This window comes from Rhinatrema bivittatum, chromosome 15, assembly GCF_901001135.1.
Source record: "Rhinatrema bivittatum chromosome 15, aRhiBiv1.1, whole genome shotgun sequence".
Lineage (NCBI taxonomy): Eukaryota > Metazoa > Chordata > Amphibia > Gymnophiona > Rhinatrematidae > Rhinatrema > Rhinatrema bivittatum.
Window position 1 is genome coordinate 51140839 of NC_042629.1, and position 25157 is coordinate 51165995.

The 25157-nt window shown below is 43.5% G+C and overlaps 1 protein-coding gene across 1 annotated transcript; it reads left to right on the forward strand.

Moving 5' to 3' along the window:
• The first annotated feature begins 2312 nt into the window (after positions 1–2312).
• Positions 2313–19939, forward strand: PCNP (PEST proteolytic signal containing nuclear protein). Its single transcript, XM_029577963.1, has 5 exons — positions 2313–2469; positions 5075–5286; positions 7192–7266; positions 11876–11931; positions 13330–19939. The coding sequence occupies exons 1-5, from the start codon at positions 2418–2420 to the stop codon at positions 13454–13456; spliced, it is 522 nt and encodes a 173-aa protein (XP_029433823.1). The 5' UTR covers positions 2313–2417; the 3' UTR covers positions 13457–19939.
• The last annotated feature ends 5218 nt before the right edge of the window (positions 19940–25157 follow it).

The window sequence follows — 25157 nt, forward strand, 5'->3', positions numbered from 1 at the left end:
TAAGCAAAGCAGCAGGATTTGAACTTAGGTGTCTGGGATTGTAGTCCATTACTCTAAATATTAGACCATGTGCTCTTCCTTAGAAGCTGCTACTATTGTAAGATTATGCAGTTTACAAAAATATTTTTTGCAAAGGTGCTAGTGAGTATAGTATAGTCTTCCTCTGCTGGTCTCTTAGTAAAAGATTCTTGGCAGCACGGTCTTTTAGTTCATTGTAAAAAAAACTAAACAAAACCCAAAACAGCCCCCCCCCCCCCCAAAATGGAATGCACTTATATGTGGATTAAAAAAATATCCCAGTTAGAATCCCCTTGGATCCCTTAATACATCCTATCAATTTGGTGTGGATAGGATAAAAAACACAAAATTATTAGAGGTGGATATGTGAGGACGCATGCACATGGTGATCTCGTAAATGTTCTCTTTAGAAAGTAGACTAAAATATTATTTTTTCTGCAACTTGTAGAAAGCAAGAAAAATGCAGCACTCATAAAAGGGGCATTGCAAAGCTGTTAAGCTTCTATTCTGTGCAAATTGAAGATGTGAAAAAACTATAGTTGTAAATTCTGTGAGATAGAATTGGATGGACTATGGCTGGGCCAAAATATCTAGGACAGTTTTCACCTTCTCGCATTTGTACTGTCATCATGGGCATTACAAGATCCCCCACTTCATTCACACCTAGCTTCCCTCCCATGTCTTATCACAAAGCTTTATACTTATTTTAAAAGCTATCAGTACTAGCATGGCTATTCCTAGTCCTTTGCATAGCTTGTCAGAGAGATCCAGCTCTACTATTTTCCAAAGTTGGACTTTGTTTTTAATATACTTCCAGCTTGCCAGACGGAACCAGCTGCTAGTTAAGAACATATGAACATAAGAAATTGCCATGATGAGTCAGACCAAGGGTCCATCAAGCCCAGCATCCTGTTTCCAACAGAGGCCAAACCAGGCCACAAGAACCTGGCAAGTACCCAACCACTGAGAAGATCCCATGCTACTGAATTCTATCATTGCAGCTGTTGCCTGAACATCTGGTTTCCTAGGTTCCCTGTACAGCCTGTCAGACAGATCCAGTTACATGAGCACTTGTTTCAGCTAGGATTTCTAGGTATTAGGAGGATCATACAAGATCCCCTACTTATCCTGCACCCACCCCCACCCTGTCTTTTCACCAAGCTTAGTAACAAACTAAATTGCTACCTGAACTAGTAAGGCTGTTGGCTTCCTGTATCTCAGTGGCCTTGCTGGACAGCACTTGATGACCAATACCTTTTGCTACTGTCCCAGTTGTTTTGTGGGGAATTATAGCTTACTGGTATCAGTCTGATTGGCTGCCTCATGAAGCGAGGCTAAAGCGGTTGGAATGGAGTAATTTACTAGGAGAACATTATTTATCCTTTCATGTAATACTAGGAGAAGGGGACATTCCCAAAAACTAACTGGTAGCAGATTTAAAACAAATTTAAGAAAGTATTTGCTCAGTCAATGGACAATTAACCTGTGGAATTTGTTGCTAGGGATATATAGGTAAGACCAGTAGCAGAACTGGCTTTCAAAAAGTGTAGACAAGGTTCTAGAGGACAAATCCATTAACAGTTATTAGCTAGGTAAACTTGGGCCATCTTACATCTGGGCGGGAACAATAGGAAATTAATCTTACTATTAAAATCTGCAGTTTATTTGTCTGGCTGCACGACCTAGTATATGGTCCCCCAAACTACATTGTTGTATAAAAATCAGCATAAATCATCTCTCTGCACCTTTCAATTATGTTTGATGAACAGATTCTCAAACATGTATTTGTTCCCATAGAAAATCTGATGGGAAAACCTTGGGACCTTGACCTAGCTACAACTATCAGAGATTTTCCAGTGCATTATGAAATACCATCTTTGCCTATCAAAATCAGCTTTATAATTGATAGAAAGTTAAGAAGCTGAGACAAAGACGTAAGGGGAAAGTTAGAGATTAGCTGGTCTTGTTTCTATTCAGTCTACTATCATACTCTCTGAGTAGCAGGAACAGAGTTGGGAGGTGTGTTACCGCAAACACCCAACCGAAGCAAGGGGATGATGAGGAAAAGGCAGAGAAATTGAAATGCAGCTCATGAAGTAATCAGATTGATACCCTTTATGCTAAACCTTGGGGTGGTGCTGGAAGCTAGTTTTTCTATGCCTCACGCTCAATTTTTGGGTGCGCTCAGCAACAAATAGTCCGCATCTTGCTGCTTGTTTTGAGTTTCTTATAAAGCAGCGCAAGCTGGGCATCGTATATAAGCTTGGGAGAGCCGGAAATCCGCCATTGACACCAGGCTGGGGGAGAAAGCGCTGCGCAGATTACGTGGGGCGACGGCGACGGCGCGTGTGCTGACGCTGTGACGTCACGGCTGCGCGGCCTGCCTGAGCTGGGCGATAATGGCGGAGTGCAGATCGGGAGAGTCGAAACCGCAGAAGGAAGCGGAAAGAGGTGATGCGGCCCTTCCTTTCTCTATCTCTCGGTTTCTCCCGTGGGCGGGGGACGCCAGGAAAAGGAAGGGAAGGGGTGAGGAGAGGCGTGGGGCCTCCTCTGTGAGGGGCGGCAGGCTCCCCGCTGTTCCCTTGTAGGCCGCCTCTCTGCGCCATAACCGGCCGCTCGTGACGCGGCCTGCATCCCTTTTCCAGGGCATACGCTGCCTGTCCGCGCGGAAGGGAAGAGTAGCAGAAGTCTTCACAATGTCCGTCCGTCCCCCTCCCTATATCCAGGGAGCTGTGTAATACTGCAGTTCTACGGGTTATTCGGTAGTTAGGGCAGTCCCTGACGATATCCGCAGAGTACACGACATCCCTCTTGGTAAAAGAAGTGCCGAACATGACCTCTAACTTTTCCTCGTCCAGCAGTAGAGCTTTCCCGCCGCCTACTTTCCACCTTGGCAGGCCGATAGCAGGGTGATAACAGTAAGCTGCTCTCCTAGTCTCTGCTGCTCCTCTTTCACCCCACCCCCATGCGAACAGGCTTATACTGCCTCTCCTCAGCCCGTATAATACTGTATCAAGCTATTAGAAGGGAGAGGTGATGAAAAGGATTCTGGGGGTGGGAGAGAGATGAATTTAAGGGGAAGAATCTGTTGGGGTGACGAGGAACCTGGAAAGAGCATAAGGGAAAATGAGCCTGAGAGAAGTAAGGCTGTGATGATGTAATACATTATCTACATTTTTTTGAACACTCAGCGCCCGCTTTCAGTGTGTTTTAATTGCATTGGCCCCATACTGTTTAAGCAAGTATAGGATATTAATGTAGTTTTGTAGCATTACCTTTTGAGTACAAAATATTTTTTTTAATTTCTAAGAATGCTGGTGAAAGACCCAAATGTCACATTCCTTTCACTTTATGTACAGTTGCTTCCATCCTCCTCTCCATCACATGTTTTATGATGTGGTATTCAACTTTATCTAAAGGATAATGAGATTGAGATGTTTGTAACACACAAAACAAAGTTGAGAAAACAACCTGTAGTATTGGGGGGGGCCCCCCTTGAGAACTTGTAGGCAGATGCAAGGACAGTGATGACTCAAAGACCAGTAATTGAGAACAGCCCTTCACACTCCTCCCAATGTTTACTACCAGAAGGTTGGACTAACAGGGTAATATTTTTGTTTCCCTCACCGTTAGTAAAAGATATAATAGTTTTCATGCATAACAATAACTATTTAATGATAACATTTTTGTAAATGGCAAGCTGCAAATGTGTTTAATATTTTCTCACTTTGCTGTTTGTCAGGCCGATACAGTACAGTGCGCTCCGACGGAGTGCACTGTTAGTCTGCTCTTGGATGTGCAACTTCCTTTACCGCATATTCAGTAAGGGGCGGAAAATGTGCGTCCAACCCGCGGCACCTAATAGCGCCCTAAACGTGCAAATGCATGTTGATGGCCCTATTAGGTATGCGCGAGGGATACAGAAAGTAAAATGTGCAGCCAAGCCGCACATTTTACTCTAAGAAATTAGCGCCTACCCAAAGGTAAGCGCTAGTTTCTGACGGCACCGGGGAAGTGCATAGAAAAGCAGTAAAAACTGCTTTTCTGTGCACCCTCCGAATTAATATCATAGGGATATTAAGTCGGAAGTCCCGAAGGGTGTAAAAAGAAAAAAAAATGTAAATTGGGCCGGCGGCTGTCGGGCCGAAAACCAGACACTCAGTTTTGCCGGCGTCCAGTTTCCGAGTCTGTGGCTGTCAGCGGGCTCGAGAACAGACGCCGGCAAAATTGAGCGTCGGCTGTCAAACCCGCTGACAGCCGCCGCTCTGGGTCAAAAGGATGCGCTAGTGTCCCTAGTGCCTCCTTTTGCCCGTTTCTACCGCCGGGCCCAGCAGAGGAATCAAATCTGGGTTTGATTCCTCTGCTGGGCTGGCTTATGAAGTAACCCTTGTAGTTTCTGTGCAGAAGGATGAAACTTAGTTTGGGAAGTCTTAATACACTGTCAAATTGCTACTTAGATCTCATCAGTCTGGTTAAGTAAGATAATTTAGTTTTTTTTAGCATTAATTTCTCATATATAAAATGAACACACAGAGAAACTTCTTGCTGTACTGATTAATAGTTTTGTTTTTAATATACAATGAATTCCTCTTATATGTACATGCCTTGAATCTTGAAAAATTGTTCAAGTATTTATTTGATATGCATCCATATGCACTAGTTGTGGCTGACAGACTTGTTCACATTCATGATCATGTCCAATCTGAGATTCTCTCTCATGTTATACAAGGCATTACTCAGTATCTTTCGCTAGCTAATTTGAGACTGAAAAGTAATTCCTTAAGAGTAAATGTGCATATAAGTGGAATTAATTGTAGGAGTAAGATGTGTATTGTACTAGTTGATTCTGCAGAGTCCCTTCCACAGTGAACCATGTTCTTAGTTGCTGCTGTGTCTGCTATATCTAACAAACAGTGGAAGAGACTGCTTGGTCAGTAAATGCAGAGCTGCAGAGGTACCCTACCCTTTTAACGGGACTTTGTGAGGCTGCTGCTCCAATCAATCTGCTCGGTAAAAAAAAATTGCTCATCTTGGTAAGTTGTTTCGACTTCACCAGGACCTGAAGAAGAGGCAGAAAAATCTGTGAAAACTAAGACTGTTTCTTCCAGCAATGGAGGGGAAAGCTCAAGTCGCAGCGCTGAGAAGCGATCAGCAATGGAAGACCTCAGCACAAAACCTGCCCCTACCAAAATGTCCAAGTTTGGATTTACCAGAGGCAGTCAGGCAGTAAAGAAGCAGTCAACGATATCCATCAAACTGGGAGCAAATGTAAGTTGAGCAGAAGAATATGTCATAACTCAGTGCTTGTTACTTTTGCTCTTGCGCTCTCTCTCTCTCTCTCTCTCTATCTATTTAAGAGGAGCCCAGATAATGCATGCTTCATCTTCTGCATGGATTAAACTGCATATTGGAATTGATAGTCAATTTTTCTCACGGAGAAGGTGGTTTCTATTTTTTTGAATCAACACACTTCTAAGGTCAAAAATACTGTCCATGTATCAGGTTGTGGAACAAGTCCCTTGAGGGTGGGGATAGCAATTTGATCAGGTCATTCTGAAATATTCTGTGCTCATGTGCCATACCCAATACTGTGAGTGGTTCTTGCTTACTCACAGGCCAATTCAGTAAGCTTTTCAGGAAAACGGGCACGCGGTGTTGAGCGCCCGCTCTCCCAACATGCGCCGAGCCACCTCTCCTGGGCGTGGAATCTTGTATTTAAATGAGGGGTTGTGCTAAAAGAAGCGCTAGGGATGATTACTCATCCCTAGCGCCTCCTTGGCCCAGGAGAGGTGGCTGTCAGCAGGTTCAGAAAACAGTCGCTCAATTTTACGACCGTTTGGTTTTCTGAACCTGCTGACAGCCATGGAGCATCTTTTCCTAACCTGACTAGCTGGCACTTTTTTTTTAATTAACATTTTTGGTTCCTCTCACTTAATATTACTAGGATATTAAGTTGGAGGGTGTACAGAAAAACATTTTACAGGTACCTGGTGGTCCAGTGGGGATCCTGGGAGTGATCTCCCGCTCTCGGGCCGTCGGCTGCCACTAATCAAAATGGCGCCGATGGCCCTTTGTCCTTACCATGTGACAGGGTATCCGTGCCATTGGCCAGCCCCTGTCACATGGTAGGAGCACTGGATGGCCCGCACCATCTTTAAAAATGGCCCGGGGAGGGGGGGGGGGAGATTTGGATACATGTTTTTGACGTCCCTTACTGTATAAGGGGTAGTGGACACACGTCTAACTGCGGGTAAAACAGTGTGCTCAGCCGAGCGCACTTTTATGGTATTGGCCCGTCAATGTATTAACTTCCTTGTTTTTAATGACTCGGACGCTTACCTTTTTAGATCTGAGTCTCTCTTTAGACTTAATACATGTTATTACTTTTTATATTTTCCTAGAGTTGTGCAGTTATTGCCATGACTCTAGTTTTCAAAATCCCCCTTCCCTGCATGCATCTTTTGACTATCGTTGCTCTACTCACACTTCATAATGCATAAATGTGATGCCTGCATGATAGCAGCCAGAACAAAAAATAGAATCTTAATTATTTGGATTTACTATCAACCTACTTCTGTTTAATTTTTGCTCATGCTGCAACTTTAAAAAGTTTCCAAAGAAATGAGACTGTTCTCCATTGAGTAAATGATACTATTTTATTATGCTGTATACCCTTAGCAAGACATAACTCTTTTGTGTGAAATACATAGAAATGCTACTGCCCACTCTTTCATTTCATGTTCCTCCACTCCTGGCCATTCTCTTCCCTTAGCCAGGTCACCTTAGAGAGCAGCTCAGGAAGTGTAAGCTACCACAGGGGAGGGAGAATGTGCATTGGGAACAATTACCAGAAACTCATTTCAACTTTTGCTGTACAGGGTGGGTAAACCCACAGATTGCTGTGTGTGGGTTCTAAAGGTGAAGATGTTTCTAAAAATTAAAAAAGTCAATGAGGAGACATCTGTACACCACGAAGGCACACTAATGGTTCCAGACCAAATAAAAGATGTTCTTTATAACCTAAACAGTTTTTACTAAATTAAAAGAATGGAAGCTAAGCAGCATTGATTTATGATTTAGATTTCCATCCAATAAATTTGCATTAAAGCAGAAAAGTGCAGGCTTTTCCTTATCCTTCTTTTCTGCCGTTCTGAATTCAGCTTCTCATTTCAGAAACCTAAAGAAGCTGCTCCAAGCATGGCTCCAAAAACCAGTTCCGTGGCAGCAGTTTTCAATGAAGATGACGATGTGAGTCGTGTGCATTGGAGTTAAACTCCTTGAAAATGTGTTTTACCTTTCTCTTATATAATAGCAATTAAACTAAGCAGTAGCTTGCTTCCTTTCTGACCTTAGTAGATGCAAAAAATATTTCCTAGCTGGTGCATAGGGACAGTAATTAAAAAGCCAAATAAATCTGGTATCACTGCAGAAAGCTGATTCCAGTGTTGACTGTTTGTTTTAGCAGAGCAGAGTAGAATTAACCTGAAGTGTTATCTTCCAGATTATTATAAAATGGTGTGTGTAAATGGGTTTCTTTATAAAGCTGGAGCACCCTAGTAAATGTTTGTGTGGAGAGTCAAATGCAATTGAGCGGTTTTTCAGATCAATGATGTCCTTAGAAACTACCAACAGGTGTGCTTTTCTGGGTAACTAGAATGCAGGAACATGCCACCGTGTGAGGCATTTATGCAAAGTTTTTAAGGCTTAAGGTATTTGCTTAATGTGCCCATTGAACTGATTAATGCACACTATATAATGTGAGTATATTTTCACAAGTGGAAATCTGTGAAAATCCAGCTACTCTGTATTAACCGGCTCACCGTGCAGAGAATTCTAATAAATTGGTAAGATGTGACTTCTCTTTGCAAAACCCAGATCAGTCCAGACTCCTGGGTTTTGCCTCCCTTCCAGCAGATGGAGACAGAGAAAATTTCACAGGCACCACCTCTTGAACCGATGTGCCATCTGCATCTCCTAAGTATTTCTTTGTCTCCAGAAGATGGAGGTGGTGCAAAACCTGCAGTTCTGTACTCTAGTTTATAAAAAAGAAAAAAAAGTAAAGTAGTACTAGGGATATTCTTGGACTTTATTCAGACTTTCCTCCCAGGAGGTTGGCAGGTCCTGGTGGGACCACCCCTCCTGGTAGCAGGTTAAGGACGAGAAGAGGTTGGGGATCCCACATTTGCTCTTTTGAATAGGCCAGGGGTGACAGTCAGTGGTCTGGCTCCCTCCCCCTCAGCGAGGATTGTGGGAAGCCTCTGCCACCCTTCTTCAGTAAACGTTTTTTCTTTTTCTTTCTTGTTTAGTAAAGTTTCAACAACAAAAGAAAAAAGTGAAAAAAAAAAAGCTGTACTTGGTTTTTCCACTGTTCCTCCCATTGCTGGAGGCAGGCGAAGGCAAGGTGCTCAGGCTGAGTTGGTCCCATGGCTCTTGATCCTGTTTGTTGTCTCCAGCATCTGCTGCGCAGTTAGGCATGCCAGGCCATGCCGCATGCGAGCTGCTGCTCCATGTGCAGGGAGCACTGCCTTCGGCTCTCCATGGGCAGGCCGTGTTCCCACTGCCTCTCTGGTGGAGCGTGCTCTTTGTGGGGATCTGTAGCAGCAACATCTAAGCGCAACCCTGGCAGGTTGCCAGCGGCTGACCGTCCCTGATAAGTTTGGGAACGGTGGCCATCTTGAAAACTTTCATGGCTACAGGAGAGAGCAGCAGGGGGAGAGGATCTCCCGCCAGTGCTGTTGCAGACTAATTGTAGCCCCGAGGAGGCCCAGGGGCAGTCAGGAGAGGATCCTGATCCCCCTGGAGGGGGATTTCTCTGGCTTTTATTCTTTTATTGCACAAAGCATATCTGGCCAGTCAGGCCAAGCCAAGTTGCTCCTCCAGATGCAGGGCCCCAGAGGGTCTGCCCAAAAAGGTGCCCAGGTTGTCGGAGTCACCAGGGGCCACAAGGATCTGTAAGGTTAGAGGTCCGGCGATGCAGGGGACTGCAGATGAATTTTCGTCAGTCCAACCAGGGGTTGCCCTCGGGAGATAGTCCCCTCAGTGTCTCTCTTCCCAACAGTGATGCAGATCAGAGGGAAAGCCTGGAAAGATTCCGGCCATGGAAGGGGATGATCCTAAGGTCGTTCGCCTGTTTCAGAGGGAAGAGCTAGGTCCTGTGATTCCGCACCACCTGACGGAGTTGGGAATAGTGGTTCTGCAGGAGGAGCCAGACCAGGACACAGTTGATCCAGTCATGGCTGATTTGAGAGGCCTGGCCAGAACCTTTCCTTTCCATAGGATGGTCAGGCAATTGATGATTAGAGAGTGGGAAATTCCGGAAACTGGTCTTAAGGTTAGTAGGGCTATGGATAAGATTTATCCTTTGCCTGAGGAGACCCTAGTGCTCTTAAGGGTGCCGATTACTAAGAGAATCACCATTCCAGTAGCTGGCGCAGCAGCTCTAAAAGATCTGCATGACAGGATGCTTGAAGTGCACCTGAAAAAGACTTTTGAAGTCTCTGCTCTGGGCATCCATGCTCCTTTGTGTAGCAGTTTTATGCTTCGGGCAAGCCTGATATAGGTGCAGCAGTTACAGAGTGCCAGGGATCTCTCACCCCAGGAATCTGAGCAGGTGGAGTGCTTAAAAGCAGAGGTAGACTACGGAGCTGACGCTTTATATGATCTTATTCGCACCTTTTCTATGACAGTGGTCTCCTCGGTATCAGCTAGGATACTCTTGTTGAGAAGCTGGTTGGCGACTGTTTCATCAAAAGCACAGCTTGGGCCACTCCCTTTTAAGGGCAAGCTCCTTTTTGGAGAGGACTTGGAGCAGTTGATAAAGCAGCTTGGAGATAAGGTGTACAAGCTACCAGAAGGCAAACCTAAAGAGGCAAAATGTTTTCTGCTGGTTCGCTCTCTTTTTTTTTTTTTTTTTTTTGAGGCCAAAGATATTTTTGTCAGAGCAGGGCTCTGGGCGCAGGCCAGAGGCAGACCTCTGGGAGGTTTCAGTCCTGGTCCCAGTCCTTTCGTGGATGCAGAGTGAATTGAGACTGTTCCGGCCAAGGGCCTAGCAGAGCCAAATCCGCACAATGAAGCTTGGCTGACCCACTCCTTAATCAGGAGAGGGTCAAGATCCACATCAGGACAGTGGGTTTTAAGCATGATAGAACAAGGCTATGATTTAGAATTTGCTCGGCTGCTAAGAAGCCTGTTCATGGTATCTCCCTGTGTTTCACCAGTGAAGAAACTTATCGTTCAACAGACCAAAGGCTAAGAATGCTGGGGGCCATCGTTCCTGTCCCCCAGGAGGAGAGGGGGGATGGGAAAGTATTCAATTTATTTTGTGGTGCTGAATAAGGAAGGGACATTTCGTCTGATCTTAGACCTGAAGAAGGTGGAAGTGGCCCTCAAAATTCCCCGTTTTAGGATGGGGAGTCTTTGGCTTCCCTGGATCTAATGGAGGCGTATTTGCACATTGGGATTCGCCAGGATCATTGGAGATACCTCAGGTTCATGATCCTCAGGAAGCATTTTCAATTTTGCACTCTCCCCTTCAACATTGGGCTTACTGGTCTATAGTTTCCTAAGTCACCCCTGGATCCCGTCTTAAAAATTGGCATTAGATTGACCACTCTATTCTTCAGTCACCATGGCATTTCTGAGAATGCTACTCAAATTACTGGATTTCAATCTTCTATTTAAAAGCCTAAATTTGACTTCCAGAATCTCCATCCTACACTTTCTTATGCCATTGATACCCACATGAACCATGACAGTGGGCTGTTCCCCAGAATTCTCAAATTCTGTCTGACATGAGATCTGCTACTTTCCTATCAGGTAGACAAGTTACCAAGCAGTTCTTATACCCACCAGCCACTCAACTATCTCCAATCATAATATAATAACGGCAGTCCTGTCCCTTCCCACCTGGAGGGCAGGTCCTAGCTACCGGATCAATTCCTGCCACGCCAAGGCCATTAAGGGTCTTCTGGAAACTTTGCTTCTCCAAAGCAGCATAAGGGCCGCTAGAGTGAAGGTAGGACTGCTCTACTGTGTCCTTGAAGGTTGTTTCTGCCTCAGCTCTTTCAGGTCTGTCACTGTAGCCTCCAGTGATCAGACTTGTTCTCTGAGAGCCAAGAGCTCTTTGCATAAGGCACAAACATATGAACTTTACACAAAAGGCAAATACTTAGTGCAAAAGTACTTTCCATCTTCCAAGTTCTCGTATCCCTAGGTTCATTGTAACTTACCTCTTTGCTTCAGCTTTGCTTGTTAATGTTAATGTTTCTATCACCCCTGTTCTATGTGAACCGATATATTTTTCATGAATGTCGGTATAGAAAAGAGTTAAATAAAAGACCAGGTAACCCCCATCTCACTGTCTGCATCCCTTTATTATAAATATTTCTTAAATTCTACTAGACTTCATTTGTTTACTCTGTTAAAACATAATTGACCTATTTCTTTTGAAAATTGAGTGAGGATTTATTTTGCACTTGCTTGTCCAAAACTAGTTGCTTCCTGTTATTTTTTTCCTGCTCCTTAATTCGGCAATAGTGTATAAATGCAGATTTGAGATGGGGTGGGTGAGAGAAACAAACAAAACAGCTTTGTCCTATTCTTAAACAGAAAACCATATGCTTTAAAGATATTTCTCCTCTCAGCAAGCAAAATGTATCTCTACCATAAATGTAAGACCCTAAGAGCCCATGCAAATGCATTAAATTGACTTAATGGATGGGTACAAGTTAAGTTGGGAACTGAAGATTTTCAGTCTCTGGTTAGGCCTTTTAATTTGTATTTATAGCATATATATATATATATATATATATATATATATATATATATATATATAATTTTTTTATTTTTTTTTTAACAGAGTGAACCAGAAGAGATGCCCCCAGAAGCAAAGATGCGCATGAAAAACATTGGAAGGTAGAAGAGCAGTCCTTTTTATGTTAGAAACAATAAAAGTTACCATAATTTGTTAGAAGTGTAATGAGGTGTTAGTAACAATGTCAATAAGGTTTGGAGCGGACTGGATCTGTGCTGCCTACTTGAACATTGAAGCCTTTGCTGTTGGCATTCTGCATGTTTAAACCACCTCTGTTCTCTGCTCTGTTGCATGCCATGTCGTGTTCGGTTTCCTCTTGTCAAGCCCCTTTAGTTTGATTTTGCTGACTGCATGATGGGGTTTGTTTTTTTTTAATTAAGAAAAGGCTGCTATTATCAAAGAAGGGAGGAAGTGAAAACTACACATGCAGGGATTATCTCAGTTTCATCAGATTCCACCCTCAAACATTTAAGTTGCCAGCTAATCAATGTGGATTATCATGAGTTTTTCAACATGAGCGTTTTTGTTTGGGTGGTTTTTTTGTTTGTTTTTTTTTAACACTAAAGTGAGAGAGAAACTTACAGACCATGGATACTGACAGCATTGGAAGGTAGTCTCAAAAACAAAAAAAGCAGCTACAGCACTTCTGCAATTTAAAACAACGTGGATAATTTTTTAATGGGAATGTAAGTAAATGTGTTTTTAATTAGTTGAAGTGCTGCAGCTTTTTTTTTTTTTCCAATAAGCTTCACAGTTTAAAAAAAATACATTAGTGTGGAATAATTATTTAATGTAGCTCAAATTTAGCAGAAACCAGCTTAACCTTTGTGGAAGCTTCTTTAGGGAGAAGTAATGTACACGTTAATACTCTGGGTAGGTAGTACAGCCATGATCACTTAATGAGGTCTAAAGATATTTGTCTTAAAAAAAAAATACGAGCACATTTAGATACCTGAAAGGAAGTAGATGAATGGAAATGAGGATTTAAAATTCAGCATATATCATTATGACTTCAGGGCTGGAAAAATCCCAGGTGACCTGAATGCCTAAACATCAGAAAAGCAAAAAATAAAAATGAAAGGAAAAGCAGAAATAAAGGCCAAATAAGAAAATAAATCCAGGCAAATTAAGCAAAGGAAATACAAGTAAAGATAACATTTCCTTGGCTCCTAACACTTAATATTTTTCCACCTCCCCATATTTCTTTATCATGAATACTGAAGCAAACTGGATGGGCCGTTTGGTCTTCTTCTTCCGTCGTTTCTATGAAGCATTCTTGATTCCATTCCTTGTGCCTGGTTTTCAGGTTATCCTTGATGAATGTGCATGAGAGAGATTTTGCATACAGTCGGTTCAAGAGCTGGGTTGATGTATATATTCTGGTTATCCTGAAAAGCAGAATGGGTTTTTCAGTGGGTGAAAGGGGGGAGGCAGGCTCCTGGAGTTTAAGTCCCCTTAATCTCTGGGGTTAACCAATTTTCTTCCATTCGATTTAACAGGGACACCCCAACATCAGCAGGACCAAACTCTTTTAACAAAGGCAAGCATGGATTTTCTGATAACCAGAAGCTGTGGGAACGGAATATAAAGACTCGTGTTGAAGATGTCTCTCCACACAGTGAATAAAATAATCGTATGTCAGGCAAGGATCTCTTCCCCCTCCCCCTCCCCCACCACCCCACCCTTCCCTTCTATTTTTTTTTTAAGCTGATATGACTTTTCTCCAGGGCCACTATTTTTTTTTCTTTGTTTTAAAGATGGAGTGGTACACTAAATAAATGAGTTTGGTGAAATTTAAAGTAATTTATGTTTTCTATACAAATTTGAAAAATATTTGCTAATTTTGTAGTTTGGTATGGTTAGTTTCCAAATGTTACCGCTAGTTAATAAAGAAATTGGAAGTGATACTTTTTTCAGAAGTGCTCTTTTTTTTTTTTAAAGGCAGAAGATGTTAGAGGGGATTAATATACACTTTTTTAGTTCCCACTGTACTTTGCTGTTCACTGCCTAAGTTAGGCATACAGCTGCCACTTGTACAAGGAAAAAGTTTGCTCTTTATCTAAGCAAGTTTATTTTCACTGAGTTGCTTAGGGGAATTTCTGTTTAACAAAATTTGGGCTGGATAAAAATGTATGTGTATGACTTTTAAAGCATCAGGGCATCTTCTTGGTTATTGTGATGCTGGAACAATAAGCAATATCCTCCATTTTTTTTTTTTAATATTACTGCAAATATAAATATGGAACTCTTGAGGATTTAAATAGAATAAAAATGTCAGGTGGCAATCAGTAGTATCTCCTGCTCACCTTTGTTCCACTCTTGGGGTTGGTCCTTTGGAAGCAGCATCCAGTTGGTGGACTTGCCCCACAACCAGTTGGCAGAGGGTGCTCAGAGTGGGAGATGCCACAGTTTAGCAGCTGGTATTTTCTGGAGTCCCAGTAATTTCTTCAGTGCCTGATTTTAATTTCTTGTCTCTTGCTGCTGCCCTTTTTTTAACTTCCTATTCCTTACTCTGCCACTTCCTTCCTACAATTTTTGTGCAAGCAGTAGGGTCTACTGCTTTAAGGCTTAGCTGTATAATAAAATCATTTTTTAATGCAGTGTAGTATATAATCTTTTCTGGCTTGTTTACAGTAAGCGTTATTGCTTTGGGGGTGGGCAGCTACATACATTTTTAATCCTTACAGCAAAGCATTTTCACAGGCTGAATCAAAGTAAAAAAATAAAAATTCCACTTTCCTTTCAGTGTGGTTTCTAAAAATAATTTGGTCCATGAAAACAGCAAATGTGCAATGGTTTGCTCGAAAATTAAAATCTCTTCCCTAAAGAAGCATTGAGGATTGACGACAAAAATAATCCTGAAGATTAGGAAATTGCAGTTCTGTGTTGATTGCTGAATAATGAGCAGCTAATTTCCAGTTCCTGTACGTACCCTGATTAGTCCAGACCAGTGGGTTAATACATCCTACCAGCAGATGGAGTCAGAGAAGAAAAACTGAGGCACTGCTACTTAAATCGAGAGTGCCAATTGCAGTCCCTCAGTATTTCTCTGTCTCCAGCAGACAGAGGTGCATACCTGCAGTTCTGATTGATTTGGGAGACTTGGAAATTTGGATTCTGCTCCTTTAGGCCATCCCTTGGGTTGAGCCGGGCGATCGAGGGGTTTGTTACCCCTGACTGTTGTAGCCTGCTGTTCCCGGGGAAATTGATAGCCAGGAGACCTGCTCTATCTTGGTACCCCGAAGTCCCCCTCCTGGATTCCACTGGCTCCATTCAGGGAAGTATCCCTTTAGTCATCCTTTAACTGTGAAGTTTAAGTTAAAAAATCAAGAAAGGCAGACTGACAGGAGCCAGGACATTCAGCCTGTAGCTGCAGTGCTGGGGCGGTCGACCAGCCAGTTGTTCCGTGGTCCTCAGGTAGGAGAGAGCGAGTGAGGCAGAGTAAATTTTGATTTCCCCCAGCAAGGGAATCTCAGACAGTGCGCCGTGAGAGACGTATGCGACTTTAAAGCCTAGTGCTGTTTTTATTTTCCTGCACGCCGGTGGTGTCTGTGAAGGGCTTGCATTTTCACGCGGCTGAGGAGACAGTCTCATGTGTGGCCGGCCTAGCGTTTTCGTGGGCCTCACAGCAGACGAGCTGCATGTAGAGATTTGTAAGGCCTGCGGGCTCTGGTCTGCTCACTTGAATTCTCGATCCCTTTGCACAGGCTGTGCTGCAGGAGAGGAGGGATCTTCTCTGAAGGCTTCTAAGAGCAAAAGGTCGTCCTGATCTGAGGAGTCCGCAGCAGGCAGAAAAGGGGGGGGGATGGGGGGGGTGGTGTCTCCTCTGATATTATCGAGTGGGTGAGCAGGCAGGGGGCTTCAGCCGATCTAGAGGTCAGGGATTCTCCTCCTCTTTTCTCTCTTGCGGGACAGGAACTAGGGGATAACCAGGAGGAGGGAGCGGATTCAGAGTCCAGCCTTCGCGAGCAGAGCTTTGAAGGTCTGCTGGGTTTTCCCCCCCGCCCCAAATTTGTCCTGCTGATGCACGAGGCTTTTCATGGCTAGAAAGCATGCAGGGAAGAGGAGATCGAGAGACTCAAGACCAAGACTGCCCAAGCAACCTAGGCTGGTGCCAACAGGTGGTGTAGAGTGCGTCCTCACGCCCTGGGGGTTACATAGCGCTTCAGTTGACTCCAGGGATCTGGATGATTCAGACAACATGCAGGATGATGCTTCACTATAGGGAGTGGATCCAGAGGGGGATCAGATTCCGGACCCGGATGTGAGCCAAGATCACCCAGATCTTGGAGAGGCCAAGACTGAAGAGGATGACCCTCGAGTGGTCCGCCTGTTTAAGAAGGAGGAGCTTCAGCCCCTTATTCCACAAGTGTTGGAAGAGTTGGGGGTAAAGCTAATGCAGGAGGAGTCGGACAATGAGGGCTTCAATCCGGTTCTGGATGGACTGCAGGGACCGGCCAGTACCTTTCCCATACCTAAAAAAGCTGGTTAGCCAGGAGTGGGATTTCCCAGACGCAGGCTTAAAAGTCAGGAAGGTGATGGCGAAGCTTTACCCCTTGCTGTAGGACCATTCGGATCGCCTTAAGAAGCCGAAGGTGGATGCAGTGGTATTTGCGGAGACTAAGATTACAATTCTGGTGGCGGGATCTGCTGCTTTAAAGGATGCCGAGGACCACAAGGTGGAGATTCAGCTGAAGGGCATGTTTGAGGTGTTGGCTTTGAGCTTGCGGGCAGCGGTATGTGCTAGCATGATGCAGCATGCCTGTTTGTGCTGGATCCAGAAACTGCAGGAGCAGTCCTCGGCCCTTGTGCTCTCCGCTATTCAGGCGGCTCACCTGGACACTAGAGTGGCTTATGTGGCAGATGCCTTGTATGACTTGGTCCATGCTTCGGCCAGAAGTATGGTTTTGGTGGTGGCGGCATGCAGACTTCTTTGGTTGCGTAATTGGTCAGCGGATATGTGATCCAAGACTTATCTATGTAATCTTCCTTTCAAGGGGAAGCTCCTTTTTGGGAGTATCTTGACCAGTTGATGAAGTCCCTGGGGGAGTCAAAGGGAAGCGGGCTGCTGGAGGATAAGATCATCAATAAGGTTTTTCCATCCTGTTCCCGTTTTCAGGACTCAAGGAGGTTTTGGTCCGGCAGGGGATCTTCTGCTTAGGGTTCCAAACAGGCGTTGAGTCATCAGCAGACTTTTTGGCACGGCAAGTCCTCCAGAAGTGGATCCGGTCAGGGGGTCTGAGGTAATAAGACCTCCCAATGAAGCCAGGGTAGCCTACTCCTTGCTGGAAGCGGTAGGGGGCAGGTTATCCTATTTTTACGAGGAGTGGGCCAAAGTTACCTTGGACAGGTGGATCCTGGAGGTTATAAGAGATGGCTACACCTTAGAAGTTTTGTCTGCTCAGGGATGCCTTTCTGGAGTCCCACTGCTCCTCTTGAAACAAAATGGAAATGGTGGAGGGAACTCTACAAAGGTTATTAAGCCTAGAGGCCATAGTTCCAGTGCTGCCAAGAAGGTAGGGGAGGTACTCCTTCTTCTATTTTGTCATACCAAAGAAAAAGGGCACTTTCCGTCCTATCTTGGATTTGCAGAAGGTAAACTTGTGCTTCTGGGTGCCATGTTTCCGGATGGAGACGTTGCGGACAGTAATTGCGATGGTCTGCAAAGGAGAATTCCTTGCATCGTTGGATCTGACAGAAGCTTACCTACTTATCCTCATTCAAGAGGATCACCAGAAGTTTCTGCGGTTCAAGGTGTTGGGCCAGCACTTCCAGTTTTGGGCTCTTCCTTTCTGCAGCAGGGCTTGTCCAAGGGTTTGACCTTTTGTTCAATCTGTGTCCAGGTTGCTACCTTAGATTGTCTCAGAGGTAAGCTACAGAGTAAGTCCTTGGCAACCCATCCTGATGTCATCCAATTTCTGAAGGGAGTGAAGCATGTTCGACCTCTGGTGCGAAAGACGTGTCCAGATTGGATTCTAGAATTGGTCTTTTGGATGTTACGTGAAGCATCTTTTGTACCCTTCTTCCTTGAAGAACCTTAAGTTGAAAGTGGTTTTTCTGGTTGCAATTTGTTCAACCAGACGGATTTTGGAGCTTCAGGCTCTTTCTAGTCTCAATCCTTTATTTGCGGATTTCTAACAACCAAATGTCTTTGCATACAGTGCCATCCTTTTTTGCCAAAGGTGGTTTCTGCCTTTCATGTGAATCTCAGTGGAATTGCTGGGTTTCCCAGAATGGGATCTGGATTTAGCAGAGGGTAGAGATCTACATCTTTTGGATGTGTGTTGCACTCTGCTGCATTATTTAAAGGTCACTAATTTCTTTCGACAGTTGGACCACCTATGTATGTTCGGTGGGTCAAGGAAAGGAGAGAAAGCTTCTAAAGCTATTTTGGCTCATTGATTCAAGGAAGTGATTTGTTTGGCCTATATTTGTAAGGGTCAAACCATCCTGATGGGTCTGAAAGTGCATTCGACTAGAGCACAGGCAGCTTCCTGGGCAGAGTGTCAACTGGCATCTCCACAGGAGATTTGTAGGGCCGCAGTCTGGTGTTCGCTTCATACTTTCACCAAGCTTTACTGGCTGGATGTTCGGTCGCAAGACTGCTACTTTCGGTGAAAGTATGTGAGAGTGGGTCTTTCAGGTTCCTGCCTGGGGTAGGAGTGCCTTGGTACATCTCACTGGTCTTGACTGATCTGGGTATGTACAGGAAAGGAAAATTTGATTCTTACCTGCTAATTTTCTTTCCTGTAATACCACAGCTCAATCCAGAGGCCCGCCCCAATGTTGCTTCCAAAAGATTGAATTTCTGGTACTCTTTTCAGTATGTCAGTAGTTTTTCTCAATTTACTGTTTTGTTTGTTGCATAAAGCGTTGTGACTGTGGCTACTGGAGTTTGTGGGTCTTCAGTTCAAGGGTATCTAACACTGGGATGGTTCGGTCCGCCCGGTTATGGAGAAGGTTTCTAATCCTGGCTTGGGTCCAGGTCAATACTGAGGGTCTACAGGTGGCACTCTCGATTAAGTAGCAGTGTCTCAAAACTTTTTTTCTTATCTGCCTCCATCTTCTGGTAGGGATGCATAAACCTACTGGTCTGTGGTATTACACGAACGAAAATTAGTAGTTAAGAACCAATCTTCCTTTGTCACCAGTTAGCTAGCAGAAGTTCAGTGACATGGAATGGGAGAGAGATGGATTGTCCTTTTGTGAGCTTCCCATTAAAACTGAAATAGTTCTCTTCAGCACTGTACGTGTCCAGCAGCTCCTCTGTTGGTCCTTGTACGAGTCTCACTGCTTATTTAAAAAGTAAACTTTATATTCTGACTGTATGGTTGTTAGTACTATTATGGGATTCAATTTTAGATTAGTTTTTATTCCTTCTGAAAGTTGTAAGAAAGACAAACATCTGCTATTTATGGCTGGGGTTCTTAAAAAGGTGGAATAAAAGCCCCCATTAAGTAGCTACTTGCACTAGGCTAGACAAGGAAGAGCCTTGAATCTAGAGGCTTTCCTGTCGTCATGGGACATTACATTCATGCAACTAAATATCTCAAATTCTGTAGCAGCAGCTTTCGCAAAATGTTATATACACCCAGACTACAACTTAAGTGTAAAAGAAAAGATTTAGATCAGAGGAGGCAACTTGTAGCCAGCAGAATGAGGAAGTGGTAGTTGTATTTGGTGTATTATGTAAGATGAGAATGATCCTGGTCTAATTTTAGGCAGAATGCAGATTTTTTATTAGAAGGGAAATGCCCAAAAAACACATTTCACAGATTGTTTCAACATTTTGTTTACTTATGATTTGCTATTAAGAATTGTTTGTTTGCAAGAGTTTTCAGTCTTATCCTGCTTAATTCATTCTTAAGTAATCCATTGTATACTTTTACCATATCAGTGTGGACAGCAGGAAAACCAATGTTTGGTTTGTATTGTATTTGTAGAAGATTGGCCAAGGGGCTGAAAGTTCTGATTTTGTAACTTCAAAAACTATTTTGTATATGGGAGCTGTCCTTAAATTTTGTTTTCATTTCATTTGAATGTCTGTAACCCTTTTCTTTTCCTAAGTTTTGTTACATTCATAAATATATACATTTTATTTTGCCTTCATTGGGTCCTTTTATCAAAAAATGTTTATAGAACTGGGTCTATACTGAAGTAGCTAGTTTGGGCCTTCCCAAAGTTGGCATGGGACTGACCCCTACAGCTTTTCAGGATATCCATAATGAATATATATCAGAAAAATCTGCATGAACTTGCTTTCCATTCTATACAAATTTATCTTGTGTATTTTATTGTGCATTATTAACACATGATGTGTGGGTAAAGGATTGAGTTACAGAAGTGATGTTCTGGGATTGTACCTAAAATAGCACATCCATATATTGTCATAACTGCAGCCCTAGTACAATCACTATTATTCAGTGCATTTTGTGACATCATTAAAAATTGCCAGTAGCGATCCCCTGTATTTAGTACATGCCCTATTGAATTCTGTTACCATTTTTGTCTTCACTTGCTTCAAGAGGACATCCACCATCCTATTTAGGGTTGTTTTTTTTAATGTTCCTGGCTCTAACCTCTTGGCAACAGTGCTAGTGTCCTTGCTGTTGGATTCCAGAACTTAAGTTAATAGAAATATTCAATTTTAAGGGTGTCGTGAAAGCAATCTCAATTACTGTATATATTCATGTATAAGTTGGTAATTTTTGGGCCCAAAACATAAAAATTGGGACCTGTGGATAAGTCGAGGGTAAAACCCTAGGGTGCTTATGAAATAAAGGTGAAATCATACTAAGATACATAACTTAAGAAATCACTTTTATTTATTAAAAGAATAAAGTGTCTCATAAGAAACATTTAACAACTTACAAGATTTTTTTATTGACCAGTAGTTATTAAATTAAGAATAAAGTGACTCAGTCAAATCCTTCCAAATCCAATTCTTCATTGCTGGAATGTCCAAATAAATTGAATTGTGGAAATGTTCTTTGATGTCATCACTATCTCCGTCTATTGAATCATCATCAGATGCTGATTTGTCTTTGATCCATCTATAGCATTGTTAATGCTGTATTTCACAAATGACTTCTTGACCCATTTCTAGTGGAATTGACTCCCAGGCATCCTTTACCCCATTTCGCTACAAAATCAATGTTTGTTTCATCAGTTCCCTCCTTTCATTTACTTTGCTTGACCAGAACATATCCCTTGTTTCTACACGTCGCAAATGGTCCTTGAAAGGTTTGGTGCGACAGATGTCTAATGGTGGACGCATTGATATCAGACCACCTGGAACCACTGCTACCGTGGTTGCCATTTTCTTTGGATTGTCCTTCACATCCTTGGTTATATTTGCACAGAACTTATTGCCAGTAGTGATGGTTTGTTTTCTGAGCCTGGTGGCCTACCCCCCACACAGTGCCCAGCCACCATTTCATTTCCTCTTCATTCAGCCTTTAGGCTAACCCAAACAGTTAATACCTGCCGGCGTTTTTAGGTACTTAGGCATCATTTTCCTCTCGACTGTTACCACTGGGGGCAGTTTGTGCAATCTGCTATACACGAGAGGACCACCGTGAAATGGGTATTTTCATGACCAATTGTTCTTACAAGTATGGTCTTTTCACCAATCTCTACTACAGTGCCATTGTCATGCATATCAAATGACATCTGTTTCATCCATATTACCAGTGTTATTCATATCAAGATGTTTCTTCATCTCTGCTGAATAATGAATTTGTGGATCAAACAGACCTTTTTTTCTCATGCTTTAGGTAGTTTCTGTGGGTGGGTGAAGGAGGGGGGAGCATGTGAACAATTCAGTCATGGATCTTTATTAATATGGAGTGATCTGTGGATAAGGTGACTGATTTTTAGGGATTGATTTTTGAGTAAAATTTTGAATTATACACAGTATGCTGTAGGCCATCTAAATACTCTTCATATATAGTAATATATTTGGGAAGGGGATATTACTTCTTGCAGTTTGCAGTCTCTAATAGCCAGAGCTTTTAATACCTTTTCTATAGTTTTGAATTTTGACATTACACGGACAGTACTGTGGGAAACATTTCACCTCTGTCTTATCTAGCTGGAATTGGTTTTATGTATACTTTATTAAGTTACTGCAATAACACGAAGTGGATCTGCTTTTGTTTATATTCAGCTTGGGGCCGAGCACACTGTGTAACCCATAGTCGGATGCGGGATAAATAGGCGCTAATGCAATAGAGGGATTAGCGCCTATTTAACTCGTGTCTGACGCGGAGTGAATGAGAGAGCGCTCATCACAGGCATTAATAGCCGAGTGCATTGAAAAGAAAAACTTGGTAAACTCTGCATAGTTTTCATAACCGGCCATCTGCCAGTAATGAAAATGGCTGCCCCTAAACTCAGCGGCGGTTTTCATTACTGGCAGACAGGCAGGTCATAACCGGCAGCCGCGATGGGTCGCTTTAGGAAGGAGGCGCGAAGGTTGTGCAAGCGTGACACCCTAATTTCTATATTGCATAGTGCCTCCTTGTGGGAGCCATGCATGCATTAAAAAAGAGGGCGCTGAAACGTCAGTGCCCGCTTTCAGCTCACATAATTGCATCAGCCCCCTTGATAGCTAATAAGGAGAAAGTGATAACCACTCCATTTTAGTGCTATGCAGGGTAGCAGCTGTGTTGGAAAAAGGAAAATTGGTTCTTACCTGCTAATTTTCATTCTTCTAATACCACAGATCAGACCAAACAAATGGTTTTGCATTCCTAGCAGCAGATAGAGGCAGGGAACAAAAACTTTGAGGCACTGCTACATAACAGAGAGTGCCATCTGCAAGCCGTTAGTATTGACCTGTACCCAAGCGAAAAATTAGTTAGCCTTCCCCTTTGTAGAGTGAACTGGAAACACAGGGTTGAAAACCCCTGCCATGGAAACACGCATGGTTTTTTTATGCATTTTAAATAACACAAGAATCTTGCACAGTAATGAGGGATACATCATACCATTAAAGTATATATTCCATAAAAAGAAAAAAAAAACCCTCATTGCAGGAAAGGAGGCAGTGGACACAGGGGAGAGAGGAATAAAATAAAAAGAATTAAACTGAACCTGCTCAACTAAGCCTTTTTTTTTTTCCTGTACTCCCATGTTGATAGCGGTTAACTTTTGGTGACTTTGGTATAAATTGTATATTGATGTGGTAACCACACGTACTTAACAAAAAAAAAGGAAACACACTGACAACTGCTGAACATAAAAACTCTTGAATAGGTTGAAGCTATTCTGATATACGGTGTACTATATCACCAGGAAATTCAGTCTTTCAGCAGCAAACGGGACAGGTCTCTGAACTGAGCTGGGGTGTTATAGGAACAAAAATTAGCAGGTAAGAACCAGTTTTACTTTCCTGTTCATACCCACAACACTCCAGACAAATGGGATGTACCCAAGCACTCCTACATGGGGTGGGAACTTGAAAGACCTGCTCTTAACACACTTTCACTAAAGGAAACTTCCTTTTGTGCCAGAAAGTCCAAATGGTAATGCTCGGTGAAAGTATGAAGTGAGGACAATACCATGGCCCTAGAAATTGCTTGGGGAGACACCAACTTACACTCCACCCAAGAGGCTGCCTCTGCTCTAGTTGAATGTGCTTTGAAGCCCATTGGAATCTCGTGACCCTTACAAATATAGGCCAAGCAGATGGTCTCCTTCAGTCATCTAGAAATCGTAACCTTAGAAGCTTTCTCCCCTCCACTGAACACACAGAGATGATCAGAGCGGCGAAAGTTATGAGAGAACTTCAAATAATGCAACAGCCTGTGATGCACATCCAGGAAACTCTAGACCACTCTGGAAAAGTGGGAAGCTCAACTGTCTGATTAACATGAAAGGAAGACACCACTTTCAGCAAAAAGGAGGGTATTATATGCAGTGGTACCCTGTCATCCTCAATATGCAAATAAGGATCCTGTCAAGATAGCCCCTAAAGCTCGGAAATCTGCCTGGCTGAATGTATGGCAACCAACCAGAAAAACTGTCTTTAACATCGTCCTTCAAGAAAGTTTGTTTTAAAGGCTCAAAAGGCATGCCGCAAAGAAACTGCAAAACTAAGTTGAGGTTCCAGTCTGGATATACCTTTCAAACTGGATGCTGCAAATGCTTAACCCCCCTTCAGGAAACTAACCACATCAGGATGAGAGGCCAAAGACTTTCCCCGCAATTTGCCCCGTAAACAACCCAAGCCTGAAACCTGCACGTGAAGCGAATTATAGGCCAGGTTCTTAGACAAGTTGTGTTCCAAAAAGGACAAAATGTGAGACTCCCGCAGCCAGGGGTCCAGACTCTGTTGAAGACACCAAGAATCAAACACCTACCCCCTTTCATAGATGTAGAGGACCTCCTAGCCTCGAACATAATGCAGATTACTGGAGCTGAAAATACCTTCAGGCGCAAGTCACCTTTCAAAAGCTGAGCCACGAGACAAAAGTGATCCTCTCGATCCAAAAATATGGGTCCTTGTCTTGGCCATCCTGGCAGATGAGCCAACCAACGAGGCCTTCAATCACCAGATAACCCATGTCTGTGAACCATGGACAGTGTGGCCACTCCGGTGCCATCAGCACCACCATCCCTGGGTGTGACTCTAATTGCTGCAAAATGGGATCTAGCTGTTGCCTGCTGTGGAAATCTGCCTGTACGTTGTCCACTCCCGCAATGTGGGAGGCTGCGATCCCCTCTCTGGTGTTCCACCCACACAAACAATAGCTGCGTCTCCCAGGCCACAGTGTTACTCTTTCACCCTTCTTAGCGGTTGATGTATGCCGTTGTCGCATTGTCCCAAAACACTCTAACCAGCCACCCCTCGACCAAAGGTAGGAACACCTCCAGGCCTATTGCGTACTGCCCTCGTCTCCAGGCAAATGATCGACCAGGATGCCTCCACTGCTGTCCAAAGGCCCTGGGCAGAGTGACCCAGACACCCCCCCCCCCCCCCCCCCCCCCAGCCTTTGAGGCTGGCATCGGTGGTCACTACCCCCGCAGGCCATGGCCTCCACGTCCCCTCCCTTTTCCAGGTTTGTCCTCGACAGTCAACACAAAAGACTGGACCTAGATTCTCGTAGAAGAGGTAATGGCAGATGAAACTACTCTCACAACTGATTCTACCTGGACAAAAATGCCTTTTGCAATGAATGTATGTGAGCAAAGGCCCATGGAACCCAGCACCTACAAATAGTCCCAGACCTGCACGTGTCACCTTCGACAACCTATCTGCTGTCAGAAACGCTCTGCTTTTCTAGCTATTGAAATGGGCTCCTACGTACTCAAACGACAGATG

What these genes read in the sequence shown, in the direction of transcription:
- PCNP (XM_029577963.1), top strand. Translation starts at nt 2,418, where the DNA reads ATGGCGGAGTGCAGATCGGGAGAGTCGAAACCGCAGAAGGAAGCGGAA. An exon ending in TTTTCAATGAAGATGACGAT is followed by an intron (nt 7,267 to 11,875) that starts GTGAGTCGTGTG and finishes TTTTTTTAACAG; the next exon opens with AGTGAACCAGAAGAGATGCC. An exon ending in CGCATGAAAAACATTGGAAG is followed by an intron (nt 11,932 to 13,329) that starts GTAGAAGAGCAG and finishes TCGATTTAACAG; the next exon opens with GGACACCCCAACATCAGCAG.